Source organism: Paracoccidioides lutzii (genome assembly GCF_000150705.2).
Source record: "Paracoccidioides lutzii Pb01 unplaced genomic scaffold supercont2.2, whole genome shotgun sequence".
NCBI classification, from domain to species: domain Eukaryota; kingdom Fungi; phylum Ascomycota; class Eurotiomycetes; order Onygenales; family Ajellomycetaceae; genus Paracoccidioides; species Paracoccidioides lutzii.
In genome coordinates, this window is record NW_015440948.1 from 727,941 (window position 1) to 755,889 (window position 27,949).

General features: G+C 44.8%; 12 protein-coding genes across 12 annotated transcripts; 7 read left to right on the top strand and 5 right to left on the bottom strand.

Moving 5' to 3' along the window:
• Window positions 1-5,977: 5,977 nt before the first annotated feature.
• Window positions 5,978-6,876, bottom strand: PAAG_00862 (hypothetical protein; the record flags this gene model as incomplete). The annotated part of the gene is made up of 2 exons (XM_002796957.1): window positions 5,978-6,767; window positions 6,830-6,876. The coding sequence occupies 2 exons, from the start codon at window positions 6,874-6,876 to the stop codon at window positions 5,978-5,980; spliced, it is 837 nt and encodes a 278-aa protein (XP_002797003.1).
• Window positions 6,877-7,622: 746 nt separating this feature from the next.
• Window positions 7,623-7,862, top strand: PAAG_11182 (hypothetical protein; the record flags this gene model as incomplete). The annotated part of the gene is made up of 2 exons (XM_015846877.1): window positions 7,623-7,745; window positions 7,773-7,862. 2 exons carry the CDS (start codon window positions 7,623-7,625, stop codon window positions 7,860-7,862), a joined length of 213 nt encoding a protein of 70 aa, XP_015703484.1.
• A 446-nt stretch (window positions 7,863-8,308) lies between these two features.
• Window positions 8,309-8,632, top strand: PAAG_11183 (hypothetical protein; the record flags this gene model as incomplete). Its single annotated transcript, XM_002796958.2, has 2 exons — window positions 8,309-8,409; window positions 8,479-8,632. The coding sequence occupies 2 exons, from the start codon at window positions 8,309-8,311 to the stop codon at window positions 8,630-8,632; spliced, it is 255 nt and encodes an 84-aa protein (XP_002797004.2).
• Window positions 8,633-11,133: 2,501 nt separating this feature from the next.
• On the bottom strand, window positions 11,134-13,488 carry PAAG_00864 (mitochondrial distribution and morphology protein; the record flags this gene model as incomplete). The annotated part of the gene is made up of 3 exons (XM_015844163.1): window positions 11,134-11,265; window positions 11,336-12,594; window positions 12,651-13,488. 3 exons carry the CDS (start codon window positions 13,486-13,488, stop codon window positions 11,134-11,136), a joined length of 2,229 nt encoding a protein of 742 aa, XP_015700944.1.
• A 352-nt stretch (window positions 13,489-13,840) lies between these two features.
• Window positions 13,841-14,797, top strand: PAAG_00865 (pre-rRNA-processing protein PNO1; the record flags this gene model as incomplete). The annotated part of the gene is made up of 3 exons (XM_002796960.2): window positions 13,841-13,928; window positions 13,990-14,639; window positions 14,741-14,797. The coding sequence occupies 3 exons, from the start codon at window positions 13,841-13,843 to the stop codon at window positions 14,795-14,797; spliced, it is 795 nt and encodes a 264-aa protein (XP_002797006.1).
• Window positions 14,798-15,106: 309 nt separating this feature from the next.
• Window positions 15,107-15,986, bottom strand: PAAG_00866 (proteasome component C5; the record flags this gene model as incomplete). The annotated part of the gene is made up of 2 exons (XM_002796961.2): window positions 15,107-15,800; window positions 15,880-15,986. 2 exons carry the CDS (start codon window positions 15,984-15,986, stop codon window positions 15,107-15,109), a joined length of 801 nt encoding a protein of 266 aa, XP_002797007.1.
• Window positions 15,987-16,764: 778 nt separating this feature from the next.
• On the top strand, window positions 16,765-18,758 carry PAAG_00867 (hypothetical protein; the record flags this gene model as incomplete). The annotated part of the gene is made up of 6 exons (XM_015844164.1): window positions 16,765-16,914; window positions 17,000-17,062; window positions 17,119-17,214; window positions 17,610-17,825; window positions 17,887-17,929; window positions 17,995-18,758. The coding sequence occupies 6 exons, from the start codon at window positions 16,765-16,767 to the stop codon at window positions 18,756-18,758; spliced, it is 1,332 nt and encodes a 443-aa protein (XP_015700945.1).
• Window positions 18,759-19,298: 540 nt separating this feature from the next.
• On the top strand, window positions 19,299-20,217 carry PAAG_00868 (proteasome component PRE4; the record flags this gene model as incomplete). Its single annotated transcript, XM_002796963.2, has 3 exons — window positions 19,299-19,328; window positions 19,403-19,550; window positions 19,613-20,217. 3 exons carry the CDS (start codon window positions 19,299-19,301, stop codon window positions 20,215-20,217), a joined length of 783 nt encoding a protein of 260 aa, XP_002797009.1.
• Window positions 20,218-20,520: 303 nt separating this feature from the next.
• Window positions 20,521-21,584, bottom strand: PAAG_00869 (fumarylacetoacetate hydrolase domain-containing protein; the record flags this gene model as incomplete). Its single annotated transcript, XM_002796964.2, has 3 exons — window positions 20,521-20,653; window positions 20,742-21,463; window positions 21,570-21,584. The coding sequence occupies 3 exons, from the start codon at window positions 21,582-21,584 to the stop codon at window positions 20,521-20,523; spliced, it is 870 nt and encodes a 289-aa protein (XP_002797010.1).
• A 605-nt stretch (window positions 21,585-22,189) lies between these two features.
• On the top strand, window positions 22,190-22,569 carry PAAG_00870 (hypothetical protein; the record flags this gene model as incomplete). Its single annotated transcript, XM_015844165.1, has 3 exons — window positions 22,190-22,267; window positions 22,339-22,370; window positions 22,443-22,569. 3 exons carry the CDS (start codon window positions 22,190-22,192, stop codon window positions 22,567-22,569), a joined length of 237 nt encoding a protein of 78 aa, XP_015700946.1.
• A 444-nt stretch (window positions 22,570-23,013) lies between these two features.
• On the top strand, window positions 23,014-23,742 carry PAAG_00871 (30 kDa heat shock protein; the record flags this gene model as incomplete). Its single annotated transcript, XM_002796966.2, has 1 exon — window positions 23,014-23,742. One exon carries the CDS (start codon window positions 23,014-23,016, stop codon window positions 23,740-23,742), a length of 729 nt encoding a protein of 242 aa, XP_002797012.2.
• A 1,001-nt stretch (window positions 23,743-24,743) lies between these two features.
• Window positions 24,744-27,452, bottom strand: PAAG_00872 (hypothetical protein; the record flags this gene model as incomplete). The annotated part of the gene is made up of 1 exon (XM_002796967.2): window positions 24,744-27,452. The coding sequence occupies one exon, from the start codon at window positions 27,450-27,452 to the stop codon at window positions 24,744-24,746; it is 2,709 nt and encodes a 902-aa protein (XP_002797013.2).
• Between the last annotated feature and the right edge of the window lie 497 nt (window positions 27,453-27,949).

Here is a 27,949-nt window from a genome sequence, read left to right on the forward strand (position 1 = left end):
ATAGACCCATATGCGGGGCCTGCGGAATACCTATTCTTCTGCAACCGAAGATGTGTTTGGATTGGTTGTCAAAAAGAAGAAAATATCAAGATTTTGGTTAACTAATTGAGTTACCTTTCTCTCATTTCACTCAATTTCTATCTCGACGCTGTTTTTTTTTTTTTTTTTTTTTTTTTTTTTTTTTTTTTTTTGTGGTGGGTATTTTCTCCTTCCTCTACCCTCGTATCTCTCTTATCCTATACTGTTCTACTCCCTATCTCAAACAAATAACTACTTCGCATACGTCGTTTTATTTTATGTTATTCTTTTCACTGTAGTGAGTGGTCAGTCATGTTGGTTGTCAGTCACGTTACGTCACTAATGCATATCATGATTCATCATCGCCACATTTTAAGACGTTTTAGTGTTCAGTCTTGGAAGACATAAGTTCTAGCTAATGAATAGACACCCAAGTAAAATAAATAAATAAATATATAAACAGAGAAGTAAACAGACATGGTATTCCCTCTCTTCAAGTGCGGTGAGACGGTCTACCCTCTTTTACCCACGGAGTGCAGCACAGCATAAACCTGTTGTAATGTCTCTGGCTGGCAATCATCATCACCATTACACGGTATTGCTGCTAACAGCGCTCTCTTCACAGTTGTATAACTACTCAATAGACAGTGCCGAAATACGTGTGGAACTCCAGACTTAATCAGCTGAACAAGTTCTTTTCTTCCGCAAAAGATATTAAAAAGCAAAAAAAAAAAAAAAAAAAAAAAAAAAAAAAAAAAAACAGAAAAATGAAATGAAAGCTTGCTGCTAAAAGCTTTGACTCCAGTATCGCCCATGCAAGTGCAAGTTCTAACTTGGAAGTTCTAATTGAGGATCCGCATCCAAGGCTTGCGCTTGGTCCGTTGAAAAGAGAGAGAACAGGCTAAATAAAATTTTTAGTAATGCTGCAGAACACCCTTTTTCAACCCCGCGTCTCGTGGGTAAAACGTGAGTGAGAGTGGAAGTAAGTTTGGTTAGTTGCTTACAATGAGGGAACATGTTTCCCCAGAGTTTTTTAGGCGGCAGGTTTGGTGGTAATCATGTAGCCGACGAAATATCTTTTACGTCGGCAGTTTATTATGCATGAAGGATTCCCCTTGAACCAATTTCTCCCGATTATCCTGCCACTGGGAATATGCACGATAACACCGACCTAATCCTCGACCATTGATTCTCTGTTTTGACTACTATTAACCCATCAAACAAGAAATATACCTGCTTGTAATGCGTCTTCATGATCAGTAACACCAATAATAACAATAATAATGGTACCCGCCCTTGAGAAGTCAGAAGGGGGCAAAAGCAGGAATATCAGCAGTTGAGAGCTCAGCAGGTGTTGATTCAAAAACCTGATATTCAACTTCATGGAAGGAATATAACTTACATGCTAAGCTGAGCTATTTATATTCTCCTTCTTTTTTCCTCCTTCAGGGTTCTAATTATAATTCAAATACCCAATGGAACTATTTCCCAGACATGACACTTATATTATTATCATGGCTAGCATTATCGACATGGCATGGAAAAACAAGATTTGAAACCAGCATCAAACACCCCATCAGTAATTATGGAGAACATCTTGGGGCTGAGACGATCCTTTTTTATTTCTATGTGTCTTAGTTTTCGATGCGCAGTAACTTGTTCTTATCTGTGCTTGACTTGCATAATGACGACATGTACACGAAGGTGAAGAGGATGCAAAACCCTCACTACGTAGGAGATCTAGTAAAACAAGCAGAATAATGATGCAATATTCTGACAGAATGGCAAGCTTGATCCATTGCAGAGGTTGCTAACTACGAGAACAAATCGGTGGAGAACATGTCACGTGATGGATGGGTATAACTCACCGCACATATATCATGTTTTGACCACACAACTTATCTCCTACATACATGTAGTTCAGTTGTGTGTCCGCAATATGAGACTGAGAGCCTGGAAGCTGACTACATAAGCATTTGGCTGTCTATTTCATTCTAAACCCTCAGGTGAGGAGTTTTTCCCTTCGAAGTTTTGAGAAAATTGGCAAGTCGTTTGTTTGCCATTTAGTTAGATATCCACCAGCAAAATATAAGCATCAGAGTGGCCATTTCCGATGAAAGAGCAGTGTATTCCATATGTTTCAACCCCTTCGATTCACCTTCACCGTGGCAATATTATCAAACCATAAACCATAATCACCTCATCCAACCAGTAGCATCAACATTGCCATTGATAAAGAGGGAGGAATCCCGCCAAACATAGCCGTCCACCACTACGGCGTTGGTATATCCATTTTTAGAGGATCATTGACAGTTGAATCGCAAAAATCAAAAAATCACACGGATTGCTATCGTCATTACCTAAATCAAAAGGCAAACCAAATACATGGCATCTGGGAATATCCTGTCCAGGGTTCATTGAGGTGAATGTGAATTGGGAGTCTGCGGGTGAGAAGAAGAGGTAGAATGGGATCTGCTGGCAAGCAAGGGACTCTTGAAGATTTCAAGAGCGTTGAGGGGATGGTGTAGTGGGTTGCATTTGGGATATATCTCAAAGATGACGGTGGTGGAGTAGACTCGGTCGGATTTCTATGGCACTTCTACGAGTCATATGTCATTTTTGTCTAATCACTCCAAAATGCTCAAGGATTGAACCACAAAAGTTAATATGCAGTTCATCCCACTGGGAACCTGCAGTTCAAAGCACGGTTTGAGTTTTTTGAATACCATCGTCAATTTCACTGCTGGATGCAATTCCTCCAAATCAGCAAACATAACCTGGATCAACTCCTTCAAGTACTCCGATTTTTGATATTCACTGTCAGAGTGGGATGAGGGCAGACATATCAGGGGCTGAATGATCCTGAGATGGGTGCTGAGTCAAGCCACGTGGAAAAAGTCTGAAGTGTTGATTAGCGTTTGTTGGAATGAGTAATTGAGTCTTGGAACGACGGGTGTGGTTTGAGGCGAGCTCATGGAGACTTCGCTTATAAGAGGTTTGCTGTGCTTTGAAAAATTTGGTGTTTCTAGAGAGCAGTACCCAGCGTCTGAGTTAAGGGACACAAAAAAAGAGCCTGGAATGGTGCCGCCGTGAGGGGCGAGTAAGATCACAGAGAAATATCATCTGACAATCACGCAGTGCTTCCTTGTCTCGATTGTCAGGTTGACACTCATCTTTCTTCTACGCAATCTCAGCTGGACACCCCGGAATGCTACTCAATTACAACTGGTTTTCGAATTCCCAGCAACAAGGATAGTTTTTTTTTTTTTAAAAAAAAAAAAAAAAAAAAAAAATTTTTGAGCGTAGAACAGCCTATCTGATCTCAATTTACTCCTAGGCCGCTAAAGTTTCCAGGCATTCATTGATGTAGTGTGTTCATCACATTAGATGTGAGATAGCAATGTCATTGATATTGATATACTGGATATCAAAATTCAATGTCAGCTTCCTGAACACCCAGGAATGTAAATATCAGTGCGCGACTAGACCTCCCGTGAATGGATAAATTGGCCTCCCAGCCAACTCTCCTCGTAGGAGGTCTGTTCTCCCCAATTTCCCCACTCTCTGGCTGTGCGGCTGGCGTGTAGGAGACCCCTTCTTCCCCTCAAGCTAACCATGACCCTAATTCTTTATCAAGTCCCATGCTCATACCCACACTTAAAGCCGTGTGACAGAGCTGCCCAGCTGGAACACACACATCTAATCCCCTGGTTGGATTGGCTTATTAGTTTCTATCGTGATGTTGATATCTCCCTGCCTCTAAGCACGCAGTGAAGATTCCTCAATCTGAGTATAATTTTTTATGAGGTGGTTTCTTAGAAAATGCTCTGAACCAAATCAACAATTGCAGGATGTATAATTGGGTTGGATTTGCGGGTAGCTTCTGCTCCTGTTCCTTCATGGGATAGCCACAACGGGAAGGTTTGGGGTTGGGTCACAATCACCTCAGTGGCGTATCTTTGAAAAAAATGTTCAACAGGATGAATTCCCCCCCAGTGGTATGGGATATATCGAGTCGATACTGGAGTTGAGAATACTCCCATCCCTGCGTCTGACTTGCACAAGTGGAGTCATACTCGTAGTCCAGGTTATCAAACCAAGCCCCCAATTTGAAATCACAGTTGTTCATAAAGTATATAGCTCAGAGATTCTCAGAATTTCAGGCGGTAGCGGACATGTTTTTGCACGTTTGCAAAGTAGTTAACGGGCTGTACGAAAACACCTTCAGACTGTATATTTTGGGATTTAGCATTCAGGAAAATCGTCACAATCACCATCCTCTAAAGCTAAAATAATTTCAATCCCGTCATTACTGAACAGATAAGATTCCTACGACCCAATTCACAGTTATTGCCAACATTTGCACCGATGGATGATCACCTGACCTCGGCCTTGAAATTTTAATTCGCGAAGTCACCAGTCATCGATGGAGAAATCAAGCTCCGACGTCTGGTTGTTCCTGGCGCCTTTCAAACTGTTCAATAAGAAGGAAAATCTACACGTCCTTTGGCATCCAGCACGTTATACACTGGAATATAGGCTGTTGTAGGAAGCCTTGGATAATCGACAAGACTGGTGGGCAAGTTTTTTTTTTGCGTTAGAAGTTGATGTCAGAGTTTTCTGCGGCAACGCTGCTTCAAGGGGTGAAGAAATGCAGGCGGGGTCAATATTATCAAACAAAAGACACTTGATTTTAAGCTCAAAATCGTGAGCCTGTTATTCAAACCTTGGCTACGCGAGTCGTTGCCCTTGTGGGAAAAGTCAGCGCGCAGGATTTTGAACATTGTCATCTAGAAGCGTGTCGTCCGAGATGTAACAGTCCAGACGCGGGACATTTGTCAAATTTCAAGAATAAAGCGTAGATTTTCTTTTCAGACATCAAAAGGAAAATCCCTTATCTACATCTACATGACTGAAAAAGCCCTGTTGTCGAGGAGATTGAGAATGGCGTGCGTTGGATATGAGGCTTGGATTTAAAGTTGGTAAATCCATAGTTTAACCGCGGGAGCTAGCTTCAATAGGTTAGTATATATATATATATATATATATGCATTTAAGCTTAACGAGACAACCGACCGACCCGCAAAATAGTTAACTTAATTTCTCGATCATATTATCTAATAATTAAGTCTGATTTTTCCCTCTTTAATCCTCGCGTTAAAAAAGTTCTCTAAAAAAAAAATAAAAAAATAAAAAATAAAAAAAAAATCAAACATGCTTCTTCCTCAAAGGCTATTAATGTATCAAATGACAAATGTCTTTTAAAAAGAAAGGAACCATCACGATCATCAGATATCAAACCGAACAATCAACTTCAAAGATCGAATGTTCCATAAAATGCGAAATAAGTAACAACAATCGGTTCCCCCAAATTATCTTCCTCCTCCATTCTAAGCACCCAAGGAGATACTCCGCCTTTCTCTCCGTTTCTTATCGTTTCTCATAGGGAAGATAAACACGTCTCCACATGAAGGGTCATGTCGTAAAACAAACATTTGGGCAAAGTTAGAAAATGGAGAATAAGGAAAATAATGCTAAAGGGAGGTGAAATTAATATAACAGGGTTTTTTTGTTGGGGCTGGAGGATATGGGGAATGATTAGGGCATGCATTAACCGATGTTGTCCTTGGCCCCTTTGCCTTTTATTTTTCAGTATATATTGTCCAAAAGGGACAGGTTTGAGTTGGGCTGAATTGGAAGAGAGGATGATCAATATATTAAGAAGGAAAATTAGAGAAACGAACAGTATAAAGAAACACAGAAATGGTGGGAGAGAAAAGAGATGATTATTGATTATCCTTCCACTCCCTGCCCATTTCCCCCCTTGTTTTGCCTGTATGTTTGATTTCGCTGTCGGATCGAGATCGTGAATATTAGTTCTTATATGTTTGGGTGAAATCTTTGACACTATCAAAATGGTGTTTGGGGAATTTACCTTGTGTTAGCTAGTAACCCTCGTCTAATATTTGGTATCGTACTTTTTTGGGGCATCGTCCTTCTTGCCATCATATCCGTCATGTTTCTTTCCGTCGTCGTACTTTCCGTCATTACCATCATCGTACTTTCCGTCATCGTACTTTCCGTCATTGTACTTTCCATCATCCTTCTTCCCGTCATTGTACTTTCCATCATCCTTCTTCCCGTCGTTGTATTTTCCGTCGTTGTATTTTCCGTCGTCGTATTTTCCGTCGTCGTATTTTCCGTCGTCGTATTTTCCGTCGTCGTATTTTCCGTCATCCTTCTTTCCGTCATCGTATTTTGGGTATTCTTTCTTGGCAGTGACTGTCTCGACCTTCACAACGGTGGTTGGCACAGGGTAGGGCTTTCCTGGCTCTGTGATGGTTTGGTAGTGGGTGACGGGCTTCTCATGGACAGCAGTCTTGGTGACAGTGATGTGCTTGTACTCGGTAAGAGTCACAGCCTTGGTGTGGAATACGGTGACTGGCTTGTATTCGACTTTCGTTACCGGCTTGTAGTCTGTTATCGTCACGGTCTTGTATTCGGTCTTGTATTCAGGCTTGGTCACTGTTGCATACTTGGTGATCTCCTTGTATTCGGTGACTGGTTTGACCATTGTCTTGTACTCGGTCTTGTACGCGGTCTTGTAGTCTGTCTTGTATTCCGTTTTGTAGTCCGTTTTGTAGTCCGTCTTGTACTCGGTCTTGTACTCCGTCTTATACTCAGTCACTGTGACCGGTTTTGGCGTTTTATAATGGTCATCTCCGGGAATGGGATTCGCAGCAGCAAGGCTGAATCCATGTCAGAGCCGTCAAATATCAAAGTGCTACTTAAAAAAACGGAAAATACATACCTAGCACCTAGAATGGCGAATTGGACAATCTGATTCATGCAAACCATTTTGAATGCTTAACGTATATATCAAACGATATATATGCTATGTGTATTGAATAAACAGGAGACAATAATCAAAAGGTATAATTTGCCTTTTTTGGGAGGTAATCAGATTGGTGATTGAACCCAGTGACGATTGAAGAAACAAAAATAATAGAATTCAAAAGGCGGTTATGCATCCCTTATATAGAGCTACGGTTAGATTTGGAAAGCCCAGACATGTCAACCCAGCCATCTTCTAGAGTGCAGATTTTGCAGCAGAATATGCAGAGAAACCAGACTCTTCAGTACTCTTCCCGACTGAATCTGGTTTCTGTGAAACAGTATAGAGAGCATTGTACTCAGATCTCTAGCTTCGTTTAACCCAGTTGGGCGGTATCGCTGATGGCCAAGCGCACTGAAGATTTTTCTCAAATCCAGTAGGCTGAGAACATATTCGAATTGTATGACGGGATACTCATTAATGAAAAAGCTTTGCAGTTACCAAGCGTTGCTATGGTAATGGTCTGGAAGAAAACCAGAATTGATCGCAACTATAGTGCGCAAAAGAACTTGTTGTCAGTTTCTGGTCTAGACGGGGTTTACAACAGATGTTGGAAATCGTAGGGCAGTATTCCACTCAGACTGTGCAAAAAGCCAGAATTTACCGCACCCCTTTACACATCATCCCCTCGATCAAGTTTTCAGTTGGATGTCTTCACGAGCTAGTTGTGGGCCAGTTGAGATGGAGCTACCTCCTCGACGTAATCTAAATGCAGCGTCCTGGGAAGAGCAGTCTGAGTCGAGAGGATCTCAATGGCAGGGTTCTAGAGCGGACAATCAAGGTAAAGAGCTCCGACCCAAGCTTCCCCTCACGTGGCTTACACTATTGGGAGGTAATTTATGTACATGGAAATGATCAGTCGGGCCAGAAGCGCAGACGAAAGACACTGACAGCATGCAATGTGTACGGCGAGCAACAAGATCTTGTTGATCACCAGTCCGAGACCTAGGTTTTGCCCAAACAAAGCCACAAGAGCACTGGCCATGGAAAGCTATCGCCGTTGGGTGCTACACTTAGGGGCCAGGTCTGAGAGCTTGAGGTTGTCCAACCCTGGTACCTTCACTCGATATTTCGAACCTAGGAGAAGGCCCCAGCGTGAGACGGGAAGAAAAGTTCACAAATATCACAAAAATGCCTGTAGTTGTTGGCAAAAATAATCTCATAAACCCAGCACAATGGACATTTCAAATAGGAACCCACTTGTCTTGGGGGTACAGGCCAAGTAACGCAAAAATTGTGATACCGACGTGTGGTACTCTCACACGGTTTCTCCATGTCTGGCGATGAAGTCGATGTTATGTGACTGAATCCTCATAGATGCTTATGTGCTCGGACAACGACGTTGTTTGGTTCTTTTTCGGTAAACTTCATATGGTAATGCAGTAGTACATAGACATGGTATCCGCCAAGGGTACAGAAAATGGCTGCTGGTTACAAAACGTGGAGGACAATGTCACAGGCAACATGGAATGCAGAAAACGACAGCGGAGTGACATGTAAGGACATGGATTATTCGAGGAAAACTTGACTGCTAGAATAGAAGGTCTATATACGACATAAACCAGACATCAGTTTAACACCGATTATATTCGATCCTTGAGGCGATGGATAGGTAAAGACGAGACGAGGAACATTGAAGATAAAAAGGGGATCAGGCTGACTAAGACGTCGAGCAAACTTCTAGCAAGACTTTTACTAGATCGCATTGACTCAAGGTAGAGACCACATTTCTCCATATCATACGGAGCACTACATATCATATATCCTATTGCACATCTTCACTCCCGAGAGAACTGGGTGGTTGCTTATTTCTTATGTCCAGGCACAACCAAAAGCGCACCATCCTGAACGAACCATATCATTTCGCCAGTTAATAAATGACTGCTCGGTTTCTACCTTTGACCTAATGCAAAAATTGAAGGGTGTAGGGTCAATTTTGAAATAATCATTGAGCTTCAGTTTATTAGGATATTAGAGAAGTTTTTATTTTATGCTTGACCAATAAAACTGCGCTATATGCATGATACAGCACGCTTTGGTGTATTCCCAATTTTCAATAACCAACCCGTAAACTCCCAATTCGTAGTTGAGATCCGTATGCGCAAAGAAGAAATGATATGTCCGAAAGCAAGTGTCCAACAAATGCCGTATTGACAGTAACTCGAATTGAGCTACACTCGAAATCAGACTTTCATTCAGCCCTGTGATGTTGTTATATATGACCTTACTGCTGAAATTATTGTTAGCCAAGTGATGTTGATTATGACCACTGAGTACACCACCAACAACATAAAAGAAAGGATCTAAAGTTAATCGAATTTGGTAGATGCAATTCTTATAATCGATCCTCAACTACTCCACTTTCTTGCCATTTATTGAAGGCGGAATTTTCTCCCAATGTCACCGTCAATCCGAGTTGTCAACAGGCGACTAGGACGCGTTTCAGCTCGATGGTGACCATCAGCCCCGCTTGAGAAAACACATTGATAGGTTGGTAGGTTTTGAAGCTTCAAGGAGGCTTCAGCAAGCAATCAAACGCCATTGAATTTTAATATTGCACTAGATATTAAAGAATGATGGCGCAGTACCAGTACGATACGCTGGGGGAAGAAAAGCTCCCAGCAGAAGGGCAGTTAAATCTGTGAATGACATTCATATAACTATATAACCCCATCACAAATGGTGAATAGAGCTTAAACCAAGAGAGAAGCCAAACATGGTGAGGTTAAAAATAGGTCCGAAACATGGCTAAACTTCGCAACACAAGTGTATGATGTTCTTCAACCTGTGAAAGTTGTACCACTGTTTATCATTTATTTTCCCCGCAAGTCATTGGTGGTCTCAATTCTCGATCTGGAAACACGAAGTTAAGTGAGTCATGCATGTCTTAACTCATGCTTAACCCAGAGGCACCGAGACACGGGATTAAATTTCAACAACCCGAGATGAAGGACCAGCAGAAGTCAGAGAGGTGTGATATTTCCATCCCAGTGGCATAGCCATTTCGTTTCCATATCTCGTTTTCGGAGGATGATAAGGAGGACAGCAGTATTGAGAGCAAATGCGATGTAAAGCCTTGTCCATTACAGCCATATCATCCGTAGTCAAACGGCCAGCGGACAGTTCAGGGACACTGCATTTGCATTTATGGATACACCTATATGCAACGGGCACATATAGGTGCAAATGCATACGTATTTCGGACTGATGAGGGATGTTGACTGGGTGTTCCAGCAACCGCATCTGCAGGTATTGTTTTCTGTTATTTTGGTAGCCCCTCATAAGCGGGGCCAAGAGAATGAGGTAAACTGCGAAATATTTCGTGTGACAAACACACAAAGGAAACAGATGTTTATCAGCTTGTGGGAGTTCGCCCTTGTAAATATGTATGCCGAGGCAATATCATCACCGTATGTCTATTCCCTTCTATCCCCTCTTGTCGCCACTCTGCCTTATCCCTACCACTTTCAAAAATAAATGTTTGCAACCATCAATAGATAAAAAAAAAAAAAAATAAAATAAAATAAAACAAGGGAAAAATTATCATGTTGACGGAGTTCATTTTGCTTTCAGCCCAGCCAATCTAGCCGAAAGGGTCCGATGGAGTGTGGTACATGTATGCATGTTAAATGGAGGAGGTATGGAGGTTCGATGGATATTTCTGACAAGGCATGTGGAAACCATTGTAGTTTGTATGTACTGTACACCTAGCTCGCACACCATCTTGATAGGTCCAATCATGTAGATAGGACAGGATATCGGAAAGGATGAAGAGAAGATATACAGAGGCAGAAGGATAGATGGTATATGTACGGAGATTTCTAGAGTGGAGGGTGGTCATAGAGGAAATGGAATAGAGAAAATATAACAATTGACACAAAATATATGAAAATATGGCAATAATGAAGGGGATAGATAGTTATGATAAAAGCAAATCGTTTACATAATAAAACAGGTGTCGTGGAGGGTAACGTAAAAGACAAATATAGGGAAATAACCATACAACCAGTAATAAAATTAGAAACTAGAAAATGTTCCAAACCACTGCTTAACTTTTGTCATGAACCCTCTTTCTTAGATATTAACAAGTAAGAAAATGGTAGAAAATAATACAAGGGATCCGCCCGTAGGACTCCACAACCCTACCGATACATAGCATCAAACAGTTCCCAGCCAAGTCAAGTGTTTTATCTGGCCGGGAGCGATGGCCAGTTTCGGGTTTATGCGATATTACCAGCCATGCCCATCAGAATCGCCTGAGCGGCAAGTTGCAGGGACCACAGTCCAACTTTCTTAAAACGGCGCTTCCGAGCCTGTTCATCGACGACATCTTGCTCGAAGGCTTCGTATGTCTGTGTGGGAATCAGGTTAGTTAAAGGGCCCATCACGAACAAAACAACAACAAATGAAGAGAACACCTACCTCTGCCGACAAGTCATCCATCAGTCCACTATCATAAATTGTCCAGCTGCCATTAAAATCGCTAACGCGCTTGACGAGCCTGCACTGAATGGGGATAAAGGTGCGCTTAGAATTCATATACGCAACAATAGGTCGAATGAGAGCGTTGTTGACATATGACAGCTCCCTGGTGAAGAGTGGAACGACAGCTCGCACATTATTTAGATGAATTCGAAGATCAGTCACGACAATTCGCTTGTCTTCTTCGCGTGCTGTTTTTACAGCTGAAGCAATAGCGCCATCGTCATGACTCCCAATCTCTCTATTTTGGGTGGTGCCATGAAGATACGTTTCATATCGATTAGATGTAATTGTGGCTTCCAGGCGGTCGTAAAAGTCCGACATGACTTTGGCCAGACTCTCATCGTTGTCTGCCGGGAACATGATATCAGCAACGATATCAACGGTACCCTCATGGATCCACGAGAAGGGGCCTTCAACGCCACGGTTTAAATGGTCGATATTGAGCCCGTCAACCCGAATTCGACTATGCTTTTTCCATGGGCTTGTTTCCCCATTGTCCTTTTTACCGTCGTGCAACTGTACCCCTGTATAGGAATGCGCTTGTCGGGGATGGATGGTAAATAAGGAATTGTCAAAGGATCCAGACATCGTGTTTGCTGACATGAAATCGTAAAAGAGCCATTGGCGTCTAAGCTGTGGAAGATCGCAGGAGAAAATGCTGACAGAGAACGGCCGAAAATTACCCGGTTGGAAGACCGTCACCAGTAGATCCTGCATTTTAAACGAGTCAATCTCGAAGTCCCCCGGCTTGTGCACATGTCGGAAGGATTTGGGGTCGCGGTCTTCTTCTGACCACCACACGTGGGTCCTGTCCACGATGCCCCGGACACCAATGACCTCAACATCTCGCAGAAGACCTTTGCCATTGAACCATTTGGTAAACGACAAAGTCACATTAACGGTGTTGATTGATACATCAAACTGTGTGTAGTTTGTATCTTCCTCTTCCTCTCCATCCGAGTGTTGGGCGCCTTCTTTTAATTCATCTCGTAACGCGGCTGCCGCAGCTGTTTCAGCAGCTGTCTTCGATGAACCTTTACTCACTTTCCCTGTACCTTGACCAGGACGTCTTGAAACGAATACATTCTTGAACGTGATGACGCCATCTTTCCATTTTGGCACAATAGCTGATTCGAACACAACAGTGATCCCGGAAGACTTGGTTAGATAGTTACCTACCCATCTCGCAAGGGTTTCTAATTTCAACACTTAGCTTACTTATAGACCCTGAATCAGTGGAATCAAAACATACCTTGGGCAAAAACAGTATTAATCGCCAAAATTATCAGAGAGAAAAAGGTAGTGGTCCCAAGCACCACCCAAAGAACGTGGCCAACGAGAATCCATGAAAAGAAAGCGCCTATATCGTCTACATTGAAGGGCCGGATACTTCGTATTGAGAACCATTTGAAGCGCACTTTGAGTCTTGACCAGAAACCCGTCGCAGCAGCCAGCAGTTCCTCTTTGGTTGGGCGTTGGGGTAATCGATCGGTGAAATGGCCTGCTGTTGGAGGAGTTGTCTTGCCAGAGACATGATTACCGCTAGAGTGTGACGATGATAGCTCTGACTGGGGTGATCTCGCAGATGATCGATTAAGGGTCTCAGTTTCATCAGATGGAAGGTTCGCTCTGTGGTTTTTGTGGGTGGATTGTTGCACATCGCCCTTGGAGTTCAAAGCGGTAGTAGTATGTAGACTTCTTTTCCAGGCACTGCGAGCCAGGCTCTCCAGCCTCTGTTTCTCCACAAGGGATCCCGGGCCGGCGTGACATATTATCTTTTCTGATGAGGAGATAACGCATGATGCACTGGATTCCACCGCATTAGAGGTAGGCGAGGTTCCAAGAACCAAAGCACCGCCCGATGCAAATCGTCTAGTTATCTGCCTGGCATTTTTGGGGTAGGAATACGAGAAGCTCCTTGACCAATTCTTTTGGAAAAGACTCTGGATGGTACTGGACGGGTTGGCGTCGTTGACGAAAGATGACCAGGTGGAGGCAGACGAGAAGGCGTGAGGGTCTGCGCGGATGAAGAGGGGAAGCGCTCGTTTACATAAGTTTGCGTACAATCGTCGTCCTATGGGGCTGGACATAGTTTGCGGGTCATCCTGGAACACTCTCTGGCGAAATGGAGAGTGCCAGCGTCTGCTGAGTCCTGTTGAGATTGTGGTGGACGTTGTTCGGCGGGTCAATTCCAACTCCTTAGATTTTCAAATCCTGTACGAAATCATGGTCGGGTGTTTGCTTGGTTTGCATCCGAACCTTGTTTTCCCACATTTTTTTTTACGTCAAACGAATGATCAAGGAGATATGTCTCTACAGTAATTCAGCAGCGGATGGGAGAGATTGAAATATATCAACGGCCTTTTGGATTTGATAGCTTCTGATCATATCCCGTATATATGAATTATCCACAGCACTTATATTAAGGCTAATATCGCAAAAATGCCAGCGCCCACAGCTCGTCTTAGGGACCCAGAGGAAGCCGCAGATAATCAGCAACATGGTGCATTATCGCAAAATGCCCCTCAACGTAAGTATTTGAGAAAAAAACACATTAATAAGAGATATGCCATGTTAACTAAATGATACAGATGAAGAGGATATCCTGATCGACAACAATGCTGCACCCCCCACAGAACCCTCGATATCAAAAAACCCGACCCCAGCTACCAACCAAGAAGATACAGAAATGCAAATCGACGTTGAAGGCCGTCCAGTTTTCACTCCAGCAACCCCATCTGTAGGCGCATACCGTGTAGAAACCCGCAAAGTCCCCGTCCCACCCCACCGCATGACACCCTTAAAAGCCTTCTGGCCCAAAATCTACCCCCCCCTTGTTGAACATCTAAAACTTCAAGTACGCATGAACATCAAAAACCGCACTGTTGAGCTGCGCACATCAAAACACACGACAGACACTGGTGCGTTGCAAAAGGGTGAAGACTTTGTGAAAGCGTTCACTCTGGGGTTTGATGTTGATGATGCGATTGCCCTTCTGCGTCTGGATGACTTGTACATTGAGACGTTTGAGATTAAGGATGTGAAGACGCTTGGCGGGGAACATTTGGGGCGTGCCGTGGGGCGGATTGCGGGGAAGGATGGGAAGACCAAGTTTGCAATTGAGAATGCCAGCCGGACGCGGGTGGTGTTGGCTGATCAGAAGATCCATATTCTTGGTGGGTTTAGAAATATTCATGTCGCCAGGGAAGCGATTGTTAGTTTGATTTTGGGCAGTCCACCGGTAAGTCACCCTTTTTTATTGGTGGTAAATCCTCTTTTTTCTTTTTTCTTTTTTCTTTCTTTTCTTTTGGAGTAATATGTAATACTGATGTTTAACTACAGAGCAAGGTATATGGCAATTTACGGACCGTGGCGTCACGGATGAAGGAACGTTTTTAAACACGAGAAAAAGCAACTGAAGGATTCTCGAAGCGATACCTATACTTGCATAGCAACGGCGTTTTTGGGGTTTTGGTTTTGGTCTTGATTTTTATACTTGGGGGTGCGTAATGCAACGATTGGATTTAGAAGGGAATAGGATCTCCGAAATCAGATATTAAGACATGGATCTTCATGGGTCGGTTGATTATATTTTGTGATGAAATAAACAATCACAAAGTGCATATTTGATCGAAACACAGATGAAAAGCAGACCCGAGTAAAAGAGTAAAAGAGCGCTTTATAAAAAAACAGGCCACCAATTCTAATCTAATCCTTCTTCAGAGGATGGTACATTTCCATTATCCCGTCCTTCGTAATCAACATAATCTGCAACCCATCACCCACCTCAATATGTCTCTCCACAGCACTTGTAAAAGCATCATTGACAAGCTGCAGTGCATCCTCCGCAGGCTGTGGTTGCGGCTCTCTGGGCTGCTTATCTAGCGCGTTCCCTTCTCCCGTCCCCGCAACATACTGATTCTTGAAATTAACCTGATTATCCAAAAACGGCATAATCAAGCTTGCTGCGGCACCGGCCGCCCGACAATACTCTCTCTCATAGGATCCCACGGGATCATAGCTGTACAGCGCACCCTTGCCGTCCTCGTCAATACCACCCAGGATCGCGTGAACGTAGTACGGGAAGAACCGCTTCGAGTAGAGAATGGTAGACAGACGCTGCGCACAGGCTTTCACAGACATGGGCTTGCCATGCTTGTACTTGTACATTTTCACGACGGCATCCAGGCGTTCTTTGAGGGCGCGACCGTCTGCGGCGAAACCGACGACGGAGAGGACGAGATGGGCACCCTCACCACCTTCATCGTCTTCACCAATCTTGAAAAGCTTCGGGGAGTAGCGGGTGTTTATGCTGTAGCCAGTGACGGAGCGTGTGTCGCCTGCGAGGATTGCGTAGTCTTCACCTGCGATGCCTAACGTTGAGCCGCCATTGTCGGTGTATCTGGAGAGCAGCGTGGCGGCATTAGTTGCTGTTTCTATGGTAATAAAGATCCGGCATGGGTTGTTCGAAGGGAACTTACGGGTTAAAGCCATGATGATGCTTGGGCGCAGCGTTTGACTGCTGTTCAGCGAACGAATAGCCTATGGTTTCGGCATGGGAGAAGGGATGGTTGAGAAGGGAGGTCATTTCGAGGGTGCGGGTGGAATAGATGAGGATATAACCGAAACTGGACAGAGAATGCAAAGAGAGGAATCAGGAAATTATGGCGTATAGTATGTGGTATCTGAGATGTTCGTTGAGTTGGGTTTTGAAGCTTCGGTGAGCTCATTCTTTTCGGTTACGTGAAGCTGCTGGCTGCCTCATGCTTAGTCAACCTCTAGTTAACGAACAACCAACCCAAGCTTAACCTCTATCATACATCTCATAATATTGATAAATGATAATGCCGCAAACGGGGATCTTGAACTCCCATAAAACTTTGAAAGAAGATGGATTCCTAGCTAACTACAGGAGATATTTAGTACATGGGCTTCGTCAGGATGCAGATGTTAGCCCTGCGATGCCCACTGAGGGAGTTGGTGCCCTGGCCTTATACCAAGCCCGTGATATCAATATCTGGCTTCTCGCGGCCATTCATGGCTCACGTCGTGTCATCAATAGACAAATCAGGACAATGCCCGTACTTCTTTTAGCTATTATTTTTGTGGGCAGGGTCTACTTTTACTCCTCGAGTAACTGACCGATTAGGCCTGAAAAGGCCTGAAATGAGCAGATTGAATTCATGCAGTGGAATGTTGTCAGCATATGAATTTCGAATTTTCCACTCAACTACAACTTGCACTTCCAGAGTGTAACTATTGAACAGCATCGTCGTTAACCAGCAATCAATCAATCATAGAGGACATCTGTTCAATTGATACCGCATTAACGATCAAGTCCAAAAATTAACATTCGCCTCCTTACCATGCGTCTCCTTAATACCAAGACTTATCGGTTGGAAGAATTCCCAGATGGCTGCATTCCTCCATATGCCATCCTTTCACACAGGTGCCAGGAGCAAGAGGTCGTTTTTCGTGACCTAGAAACTGTTCCGGCATTTATGGGACAGCTAGCTGTACAGTAAACTGTCCCGGAGTTGCGCCCAGACAATGAAAGATAATCTGGACTATATTTGGGTGGATACCTGCTGCATTGACAAGTCGAGCAGCGCTGAATTATCAGAATCTATTAACTGCATCTACGAATGGTACCGGCGTGCGGCGGTGTGTTATGCTTATCTGTATGATGTGACGGAATCCTCAATGACGGAGGCTTCTAGCTTCCGTTCCAGCGTGTGGTTTACAAGAGGCTGGACGCTACAGGAGCTCATCGCTTCCAGGTCTTTAACGTCGAATGGCAGGGCCTAGGCTCGAAAGTGGGTCTCAAGGATATAATATCTTCACAGAGCCTAAACCTCTTTCTCCCCCTCCCCTCCCCCTCCCCCGCCCCGGGCAATCTTTCAACCATTTGTTTATCGACAACAGAGCTATATGTTCAGACTATTGTTGGTAACTATCATCTTATATTGAATATATATTTAGAATATACACACACTTTTTGACAATTGCATACCGTACTCAATCGGAATACAGCTTCATCTAGACCAATTTCAAGCCAATAGCTTTTCACCACACTTTTTAGTAACACACTGAATTACGATTTTGGAATAGAAAGGCATGGCTGTATATCGTTGCATATGTAGCCTTCGTTATACAGTAATTATTTACACAAAATTGTGCTCATTTGACCGTTCACTGAATCGCCCTCTAGATAGATTACATCACGGCGTCTAATAGCCGAGCGCTTATTAGAGCTCTGTCAAACCATGAACATACTGCCAACGTAGGCCAATTATTTTCGCCATTCCGCGCTCGGTTTGTTAGACGGTTTGTTAAACAGAGCACAATGCTCGGTTTAGCAGCGTATTGTAGCAGCAGCGAAGATGAGGATGTGGATGCTCCTCCGACAAAAATTCAGCAAGCAAAGGTGCGCTTGCCTGAGTATATCTATCATCCAAGTTGATCATATTTCTGACAATCTTATACAGCAACCAGCGGACTCTACAAAAACTATTTCAGCTCAACCAGCAGGTATGCTTTGTGTATATATATCTTGCCTTTGCTTATGCAATACTATACTAATGATCCCCTAACAGATAAAGAAAACGCTTGCTCAGACCAGAGAGGGCGCATACCCCGGACTATCGAAGATATAAATAATAAACCTCTAGTCGGGCCTTTCCAACCAATACAATCAACATCTCCTACCGGTAACGAACCTTCATCGTCATCTCGAAAATCCTCACCCTTCTCCGCAAACCGCGCCTTACTCCGCGACATGACCCTTCCCCCCATCCCCAACTTCGACATCCCGCCCTCTCCCCCTGGTTCCCCCGATCCTGCCGCGAACCAGAAATTCGCACACTTCTTTTCTTTGAAAAGGCAAGGCGTACATTTTAACGAGAAGTTGGCTAGCTCTTCATCTCTGCGAAACCCAAGTTTGCTTGCGAAGTTGATGGAACACGCTGGTGTCGATGGACAGGCGCAATATTCCACCTCCCTCCCCAAGGAGCTGTGGGATCCCGTCTCGACACTACCACCGTGGGGCTACAAGGAGGAGTTACTTAAAAGCCAGCAGGAAGTGCGACGGAAAATTGAAGAGAAGAAAGCATCGGGGCCAAGAGAAGCTATAGATTTTGTCTCTGCGGGTGGGGGAGGACAGTCGAGAGAACCGGCGACTCCACCCGGTGGGAAGAGTAGGCCTAGTGCTGCTGAGCGTGTTATGGCGGGGCTAAATAGGGAGAGGACAAGCTCACCAATGAATCCTGAACGGGGTCGACGGACAGCGGATTTGGAGCGGAGGTCTAGACGGCAGTCCAGGTCTCCACCGGAGAAGAGGAAAAGATCGCGCTCTCCATGATCGGCGTTTTACGACTTATATTTTGATTTTTTTTTTTTTTTTTTTTTTTTTTTTTTTGGAAGGGGGGGAAGGGGGTAAGGTATTGGAATGAATTAACGGTGGTGATTGATGGATATATACTACTGTACATACATAGGTTGATTTAACGGTGTTTATACCCAAGGGCGGGCTACGGAATTGGCCATATCTTAGTGGAGAAATAACGAATTACATGCAGAGAATATAGCATCGTGGATAAATATTATCGCATTTTGAGGGTATATTTTTAAACCGTTATTTGGCGCATTAGCCGCGATCGACTCCCGTAAGCGCAGCGCTTGCTGACTGAGCTTCTTTGACGCAAGCTTAGTTGACTGATCGACGACAACAGAACAGTAGCAACGCAGGATACAAATTATCTTCTCCCATGACATATCTCTCAAGTTGATTCCAAGAACGTATAGATCGCAAGCCTTCTACTTGTTCTACTTTTACACCTCTTCAATCCAACCATATCCTTCAATTCCTGCCTCCACCACCGCCGTTAACTATTTACCCATCATGAACCACTTCCCTGGAGTTTGGGGACGAGTAAGCTGTCATACTTCTCTCTGTTCTACTATATTATATGCAAATCTAACTTTGCTGCTTTTAAATTTCCGAAGCCTAGAAATGACGTTTATGGCGAATATGACCATTCATATCTCCAAACAACCACTCTCAACACACACACGCAGTCGCCTATTGTAACAGGCACATCAGTGATTGCCGTCAAGTTCAATGGCGGTGTAGCAATCGCAGCCGATAATTTGGGTATAATGGCTTTTTTTTTTTACTATTACAATTGATAGTTGCAACCTCTAACACCGCTCCAGCATCATACGGCTCTCTAGCGCGCTTCACGGACATTAAGCGTCTACGCTCCTTCCACAACAACGCCGTCCTAGGCTTTGGTGGCGACGTGTCTGACATGCAATTCATCGACCGCCTCCTAACCTCCCTGGACATCGACGAAAACTACTCGACCTACGGCCACACCCTCAACGCGCAGAACCTGCATACCTACTTGTCCAAATTGATGTACAGGCGCCGCTCACAGTTCAATCCGCTGTGGAACAACATTCTTGTCGCAGGCTTCGACACCAACGGCCAGCCTTTCTTGAGCTCCGTCGATTTGCTGGGAAGCACATATTCGGCCCCATCGTTGGCTACGGGATTTGGAGCCCACCTTGCTATCCCAGTACTGAGGCGGTTGTTCCCGGAGGACCGACCGTTGGAGCAGATCACGGAGGAGGAAGCAGTCAAAGCCCTGAAGGAGTGTTTGAAGGTGTTGTTTTATCGTGATGCCAGAAGTACGGATCGTTATTCCATTGCTGTTGTGAAGAAGGACGGGGTGTCGTTGAAGGATGATGAGAGGTTGGAGAATCAGAGTTGGGAGTTTGCGGAAGATATTAGAGGATATGGGAGGACGACTAATTGATTGTGCAGTTGAATGATGCATCGATTGGGCTGCTTCTTTTCCCATGTTTTTTTGTTGGTAATTGATATTCCGATCCGCGTTGTTACGCTTTAAGAAGCTCTGTTTGACCATTTTCTATTTAACTACGTGGGTATATGTGTCGTCTTTTAAAATCTAGACTATGGATTATCTTCACTAGAGCCACTGTGCTCAACCACACAAATCTCACTTGTGGTTCTAATGATGACTGCAATTTCCTGTGACCACCTTTGCGGCTCCCATATGGTATATTCATCATCTTTCTTACCCTTTAGATTAAAACCCCTACAGCTTTGCTGAGTGGTCCTCGAAAATAACTCTGTTTTCACAAGTTCCCACTCCCTCAAGAGACACCTCGACTTTATCACCATTCTTGAGCCACAAGGGCGGGTTCCTGCCCATGCCCACTCCCGAAGGCCTACACAAAAGCAAAACCGAAGTTAGCAAAGACAACCAACCAGCTCTTGAAAGAACAGAGAACAATTCAAAAACAAGCTCATACTCACGTCCCCGTAAAAATCAAATCTCCCGGCCCCAACGTACATCCCCTCGACAACCACGACACCGTCCGCCTTACATCAAAAATCATATCCGCGGTCGAACTCTTCTGCACCACCTCCCCATTTAACTTAGTCTGAATCTTCAACCCTGCCGCATCCCGCAACACCGCCGTCGTCACAATGCCCGGCCCAATCGGCGCCCAGCCATCAAACCCTTTCCCAATCGCCCACTGCCCCCCACCGCGCTTCAACTGCCACTCCCTATGCGACACATCATTGCCCACCGTATATCCAAACACATAGTCCAGGGCGTCCTCCTCAGAAACATCCCGACACTGCTTCCCAATAACGATGACTAACTCGCACTCATAATCTATCCCGGGACATTCCTGTGCCATAATAGGGACTGGTATGTCATCTCCCGGCCCTGCGAGGGAGGCGGGGGGCTTGTAGAAGAGGATTGGATATCTGGGGATAGGCATGTTTGCTTCTGTGGCGTGCTTGGCATAGTTAAGGCCGAGGCAACGAATGGATTTGACATCCGTAGGGGAGAGCGGGGAGAGAAGGCGGGAGATGGGGAGGATGCGGGTTGTGAGGGTTGGGGAGGTGAAGATGTCGCCGGTGATGAGGCGGGCGGAGGTGGCGCGGGAGATGTCGGTGGTGGCAGGGGGGAGGAAGGGCTCGCCGTAGTAGGCTCGCCCGTCTTTGGAAAGAAAGCGGATAAGACGCTGGATGGCGGTTAGTATGTATTCATAAGCTATACAAATTATCCGGGGTGTCTGCAGGCTTATCACCCGGGGGATTGTAGAGGGAACGGAGGTTTAGTATACTTACTGAGAACGGAGGCATTTTGCTATCTTCCTTATTGTTTACCATTTACACCAATAGGGGTCAGCTAGAGAAGGCCAATTGAATATTGAATGAACATAATTATGTTCAATGGAACCTTTAGGCGGCGGGTTTGTGAACGATTATTCAGTTACGGAGTACTGACTCTGCAGTTAATTAGTCAAGCTCAAGTTATGGTTGTTGAAGAATGACATCACATTAACTATTTACATCTAAACACCTGGGTAAAACAGGAAGTAATTAATAGATCTTCATTTTACTGTTAATTTTCATAAACAATAAAATTTGAACATAGTTTATCATTTCTCACTATCAAGCTCTCCTCCTCCAGCTAGAAACAATTGTTGTTGATGAGTTTATCATCTTCTTCCTGGCTAGAACTATTTAATTTGGTGTCCAGCAACTTTGTCTTCTCTCTGAACTTCGTAATTTTTCTCTTACTTTCCAGCTGCTGCAATGTTGAATCATCCATTGTTGGATAACCATTATTTAACCACGCCACATAAACCAGGTTCATTATCAGGTTTCAAATCCTTAAATGCCTAGAAGGATTTCAAAGACACGGCTGATATTCAACCAAGAGCTCCCCATTGACCGGATCCACCATGAAGCTATCCGGATTACAGCGCGAGGTGCTCGCTTTGTATAGACACGCTCTCAGGGAGATCAGAAAGAAGCCCAAGGTACATAACATGACCTGTTATTCTTCAATATTCGCATTTGGGCTTAACCGATTCATTCGATTTATTTCTAGGAATCCCAGGATAACTTTAAACGGTTTGCCCGGTGCGTATCAACAACGGTGGCATGATATTCACACCCAAAACTAATTTACCCACTTCGTACGGCGTGACATAGACAAGAGTTCCGGAAGAACATGAACATCAGCAAAATGGACTTCTCGGCCATTGAATACCTCCTGCGACGAGGCCGCCGCCAGGTCGAAACGTATTCTTCCGCTGGGATCCGGAATGTCTTGCGCTGAATTTTTAACAGCGAAGTTCCATGATCACGACATCCTGCTCCATGCTAGATCCGGGTGGCAAACAGGGCAGAGAGTTGTCCAGCACCAACTTGTCAAACACAGTCAATACTTTCACCTTTCTCTGCGGGATCCACCTAAGGTGGTTGGTTTTACATATCCTCATCGTTGATCAATTGGCGCAGGAGAACGTGGCATCACGTGACATCGTGGAAGCTTCTGCTCCATTCGAGAAATCGCTCAAAGCTTCATGCGACATCTCGCTGCTGCGCGAAAGTTATTGACGTAAGGGAGGCGGTGAGGTATGGATAGGCTTTAGCTTGCTGCGGACGCAAGATGGATTGTCTCCGAGTTTCCTATATATACCGCGTGGAATCTCATGCAAACATCTTGAAGCAAATGAATAGAAATAACAAACCAAACACTCAAAATCGAGGACCCAACTTCATGTTCTCTCGTCGAGCCATCCGTTCCCCCCTGAAAGCCTCCAGACTCCCATCCCAGCCGACCTCTTCAGCTTACCGTATTTCTAAATTCTCTTCCGGGGCTATCCCACACATCTACCCGTCCGCCACCACCACCCTATCTAACATCAACCAAGCACGCAACATGTCTTTCTTCCCACGTTTACCCACCGGTGACTTCACCCCCCTTTTCCGTCTGCTAGATGACTATGAAAGCCACCGCTCCGGCGTCGAATCCAGCAGCCACTTGGGCGGCATGCGCACCTTCGCCCCCCGCTTCGATGTCCGCGAAGCTAAAGACGCCTACCACCTCGACGGCGAGCTGCCAGGTATCAACCAAAAGGACATCGAGATCGAGTTCACAGATTCTCAGACCCTAGTCATCAAAGGCCGCTCGGAGCGCGAATACACCTCCTCTTCCAACGGTGAACCTGGCGATAAAGGGCAGAAGAAGCTACACCAGCCAACTGTTGAGGATGAATCTTCCACTTCCATGACGAAGACGGGCGGCTCGTCTCAGGAGGTCGGCAGTGTTCGGGAAGGCGTTAAGTATTGGGTGTCTGAGCGCTCGGTTGGCGAGTTCAGTCGGACATTTAGCTTCCCGACTCGCGTTGACCAGAATGCTGTCAAGGCCAGTTTGAAAAATGGCATTTTGTCAGTTATCATCCCAAAGATGTCAGCCCCCACTTCGAAGAAGATTACGATTGAGTAGGGTGCACACGTGTACAATACCTACTACTCTGGCATGTCAGAAATAGGTGGTTCCCATTGTTGGTTCGTTAGCTTGGATCGAGTTTGGTATTTGGTGTTTTTTTCCTATGCTGGACCCTTCTTCAACCACTGTAATATAGTAATGATGAATTTGTGAGAATACTGTATGATTGCATATGGAATAGCATGACAAGGTGCGATATTGATATCAAGGAGGGCATAACTTTGGAATCTGTATAACAATCACAACATGATCTATTTCAAAACTTAGATTCGGATCAAGGTTTCACTTTTCACACTTCTTGGACTTCTTGGTAATGTTCGAGCTTGCGACTTAAGATTTCACCTACCAACATACTTTGAGATAATCATTTTTCACATAATCATAGAGAACATCTTAACTATTGTAATGGTAAAATTCGAGAGATTTCATCAATTTATTTGAATTCATAGGAGAGGTATAAGCTGAGGTACATGACTATACTCAGAAAAGGGAGGGGGCATCATATAAACTCCCGCGGTAGTAAAAGACAGGTGGGGGGGTGGGGCCGCCAAAAAACAAAACTGACAAATGAAACTCTGAGCATAAAAGAATGTTATATACATATATGTGGAGGGACCAAAATAAATAAATAAAATAAACATAAAGGTTTCACATCCACTTACCCGATGAGTTGTAGAAAGCAAATTGGTTATTTCCAACTCCAAATCCACTTTCTGGTAGCGCAGCATTCAACATTAGGTGGATTAAAAGTGTTGTAGTTGGCCACAGTTTGTTCCCCATCACATTATCATAATATATTCAGCTTCCCATCTTCAATGTAAATATAAATATATAAAACTGTGAAATTTTGTCATCAAAAGGGAAAATGAAAAGGAGATTGAAGAAATGTAAAGTTTCACAGAGGAGAATGTTAAGTCATTTAAGGAGTACCTTAATTCATAACATTTTATTGCATTCAAAACCCAACAACTGGCAGAAATAAAAATCGTGAGCTCAATTCATTCAAATCCTGCCAGCTTCTGGGCCTGGGACTGGGATTGGGAAAAGCCAACACAGAAAATCGAGTCCTTTCTGCCCTCCGCTCCCCGTACGAAACTTCGACTAGGCTTAACTACCTTCTTCGACTCCTGAGGTCCGGGCACAGCAGGAAAAGGTGCCGTAAATGTCGAGGAAACGCGGGGATTTGTTCTTCTACTGTTGTAATGGGCACCAGGTCTTTGGCGGGGTGAAGAAGGCTTGTCGGACACCATCAAATCTTGAGCCTCGAGGGAAAAATCGCCTTCTTCAGCTGGGCTTGGGCTTACAATAGTTATTCCTGTTACAGTTGCGGTTGTGGAGGATGTATCCTGTGCAAGTGCTGAGTTATTGGGTTTGGACATCCGCCTGTAACCGAAAATGCTCGTGCGGTCGCTAACGGCCGTGCTCTGTTTTTTGCTCATGCTGAGACTTCGGAAAAGTGAGCCACGCATGTATCGGTTGCGCTCATTCTGACGTTGTTCCTGTTCTTGTTCATGTTGTTGTTTACACATGTAGTGATCCGGGTCCGAGTTCGACGTTGGAGCACACGCCACTTTATTTAGGTTAGACATCGACTGCGGATGATGGAGATGGTGTGGGCAGGAAGCGATGTGAGCCATCTTACTTGGCATTTTGGTTTGAACCGATATAGATCGACGGATAGGGGCTGTGGATCTGTTTACATGGTTACCGAGGGGGTTGGGCTCAAAGCTTTCGAATGGATCATATTGCAAGAAACCAGGTTTGCATGGCCAAGAGGTTTGTCCTCGTTCTGCAGTGGTATCAGCTAGAAATGAGCGGAACCCTTCACCCAGAAACACTGGAGATGGAGATGAAGCGCGGGAATCTACCCTTGTCGTCTTCGGGCCATCATATGTTGTTATTATACGACTCAGGCGTTGTGAATAACTGGCGCTTGAACGGACATTCAGAGGCTGAGTTCGAGCAAATTCACCGTGTCTCTGGCAATGTTGGTCCAAGTTTGGGCTTTTCAAGTACGGTGGCGTATCTTTCCGCGGTACCGGGGGAGGTGATTTCGACAAAGATGATGAGCGGGGCGAAGTGATTGACTCATTGCATTCCTCAATAACTTTAGTAGCTCTGCTTGTCTCCGCATTTGACGTTCGGGTTATCTCCTCGCCATCGCTCCTCTTAGTCAACGACATTTTGTGGCGCCGTAGAGACCTATTCGAAGAAGCAGTACTGTATCCGCTATCTGCTTTGGTCAGAGGATATACTTTTCGGCCTCTCATAGTGACAGTACTACCTCGTGTCGAGCTCTCTATCGGCCGTCCTCGATTGCACTCTTCGTTATATTCATGCTCAATAGATTCATCTTTCCCTGTTAATAAAATCTCCACACCTTCATCTTCGAACAGATTGTCATCAAATTCATTTGCCTTGGAAGTTGTCTGGAGAACCTGGCTAAGCTCAAGTGATGGACTTGCTGCTGCGTTAGGTTGCATGGAGAGATCATGCTTGCTACTAGCAGTAGAGGAGATACCAAGAAATGCTTCCGGGTTCCCTGGCCAAGAAAGCCTGAAAACTGGGAGGCCTAAATCATTGTTGTTAGATGGCGTTGGTGCATATATCCCGTGTTCCGGTCTCAGCGGGCTTTTGCCATGGCCACTTTGAGGTGTTCTCGATCTATTTGGCGATGGCTCTAGATGTGAGCTATGAGTATAGGTTTGTTGTAGATTGCTGGTGGAATAGCCGTCTCCCCAGTCTCGGCTACGAGTTTGTAGCAAATCGGCAGAGTTACGGAGGTCCAAATGTATGCTTTTCATGTCGGAAAATGATTGGCGTCTCACGCTCATCGGAACTCTGTCACTTGGAGCCGGTGAAGCACTACCATTTACAACGCGAAGTGAGCCAAGTTTTAGCCTCCCCAAATGAGAATATTCAAGGTCGCTGGGAGTCGATGCCCGTAGTGGAGCAGAGCGAGCCATCTCATATAGAAAAACCGTATCTGCCGAGTCCCTTCGAAGCGGTAGATGGCCGTCAGGGCCCCAGTAGGGGAAGGATGGGACGCCCTGTTCTGTATTACGTGGGCAAAAGATGGTCTGAAACAAGTTTTTCGGAGATTTAGAAGATTTACCAGTATTGTATAGGGAAAGCCGTCGGATCAAAGAGAATCTATGATTTTCAGCCGGCTGGAATTCATCTTGGGCGCCTATTCCCAGACCGAATGGTGCTTTCGTCTCTTCCGACTTAACTCGATTCGCTGCTACTGGAATCTTTTGGGATAAACGTATATCGACTTGATCTAATTCTGGAGTATGAGAGAACCGGGAACCTCGTGACCGTGAGCCTGATTGTGACAGTCGTCGTTTGAGTTCACCCATTATTTCGCCAAAATTAGATCGAGTCTTGCCATCGTCACCAACACCCTGACTTCCCGAACAACGACTATGATGAGGAGAATGTGGTGATGAAGGCTCTGCACAAAGGATTCCGTCGATTGGTGCCGTAGCCCGCTGGGAATGCCTAGGATGGGAATCGGGCCATGGGCTGCCTGGGCTGTACGGACTAGACAAGCTGCATGGACTTAGAAGTGAAGAATTTATCAGGTCTTCTATATCCCTGAACGTATTAGCTGGTTGGCTTGTTCGTGGCTTTGACAGCCGATGCGAACGTCGTGCTCCTTTTGGGTAGTTAGCAGACCGGGTGGTAGACTGCGTATTTCCCATTGCCACGATTTTCAGAGTCGACAAAGCCTCTACGACGCCTGGGAGCTTACAGCCCCGGAAGAGCTCATATACCGAGCACAGGGAAGCGCGCAAGCTCACTCGGACGTCTAATGACAGCTAATAGCTAATAGCAATCAACCCGGGCTGTAGGGATATAATCTCGAATTCCAGTGAAGAGAGGGCGGCGGCTACGCTGAGGATAAATGTTGGTGGATTTATGCGACAGTATGTAGGGGTAGGGACATGCAAATCCTAGACACATACATATGCTGGGAGCTCCAGGTGACGACCAACTATAGTGGAGTGAAATAAATAATATAGACGATGGGCTCACAGTAACCCAGCATGAACGGCTCCTACAAATTTCTTCCCTCTAGACCTGTTACGGCTTCCTTGAGAGAGAAAGAAAACAAAAAAAAAAAAAAAATTCAAATTCAAATTCAAATCAAATCAAATGACAAACACCTGCAAAATGGAACCGTGTTTCAGAGCCGGCT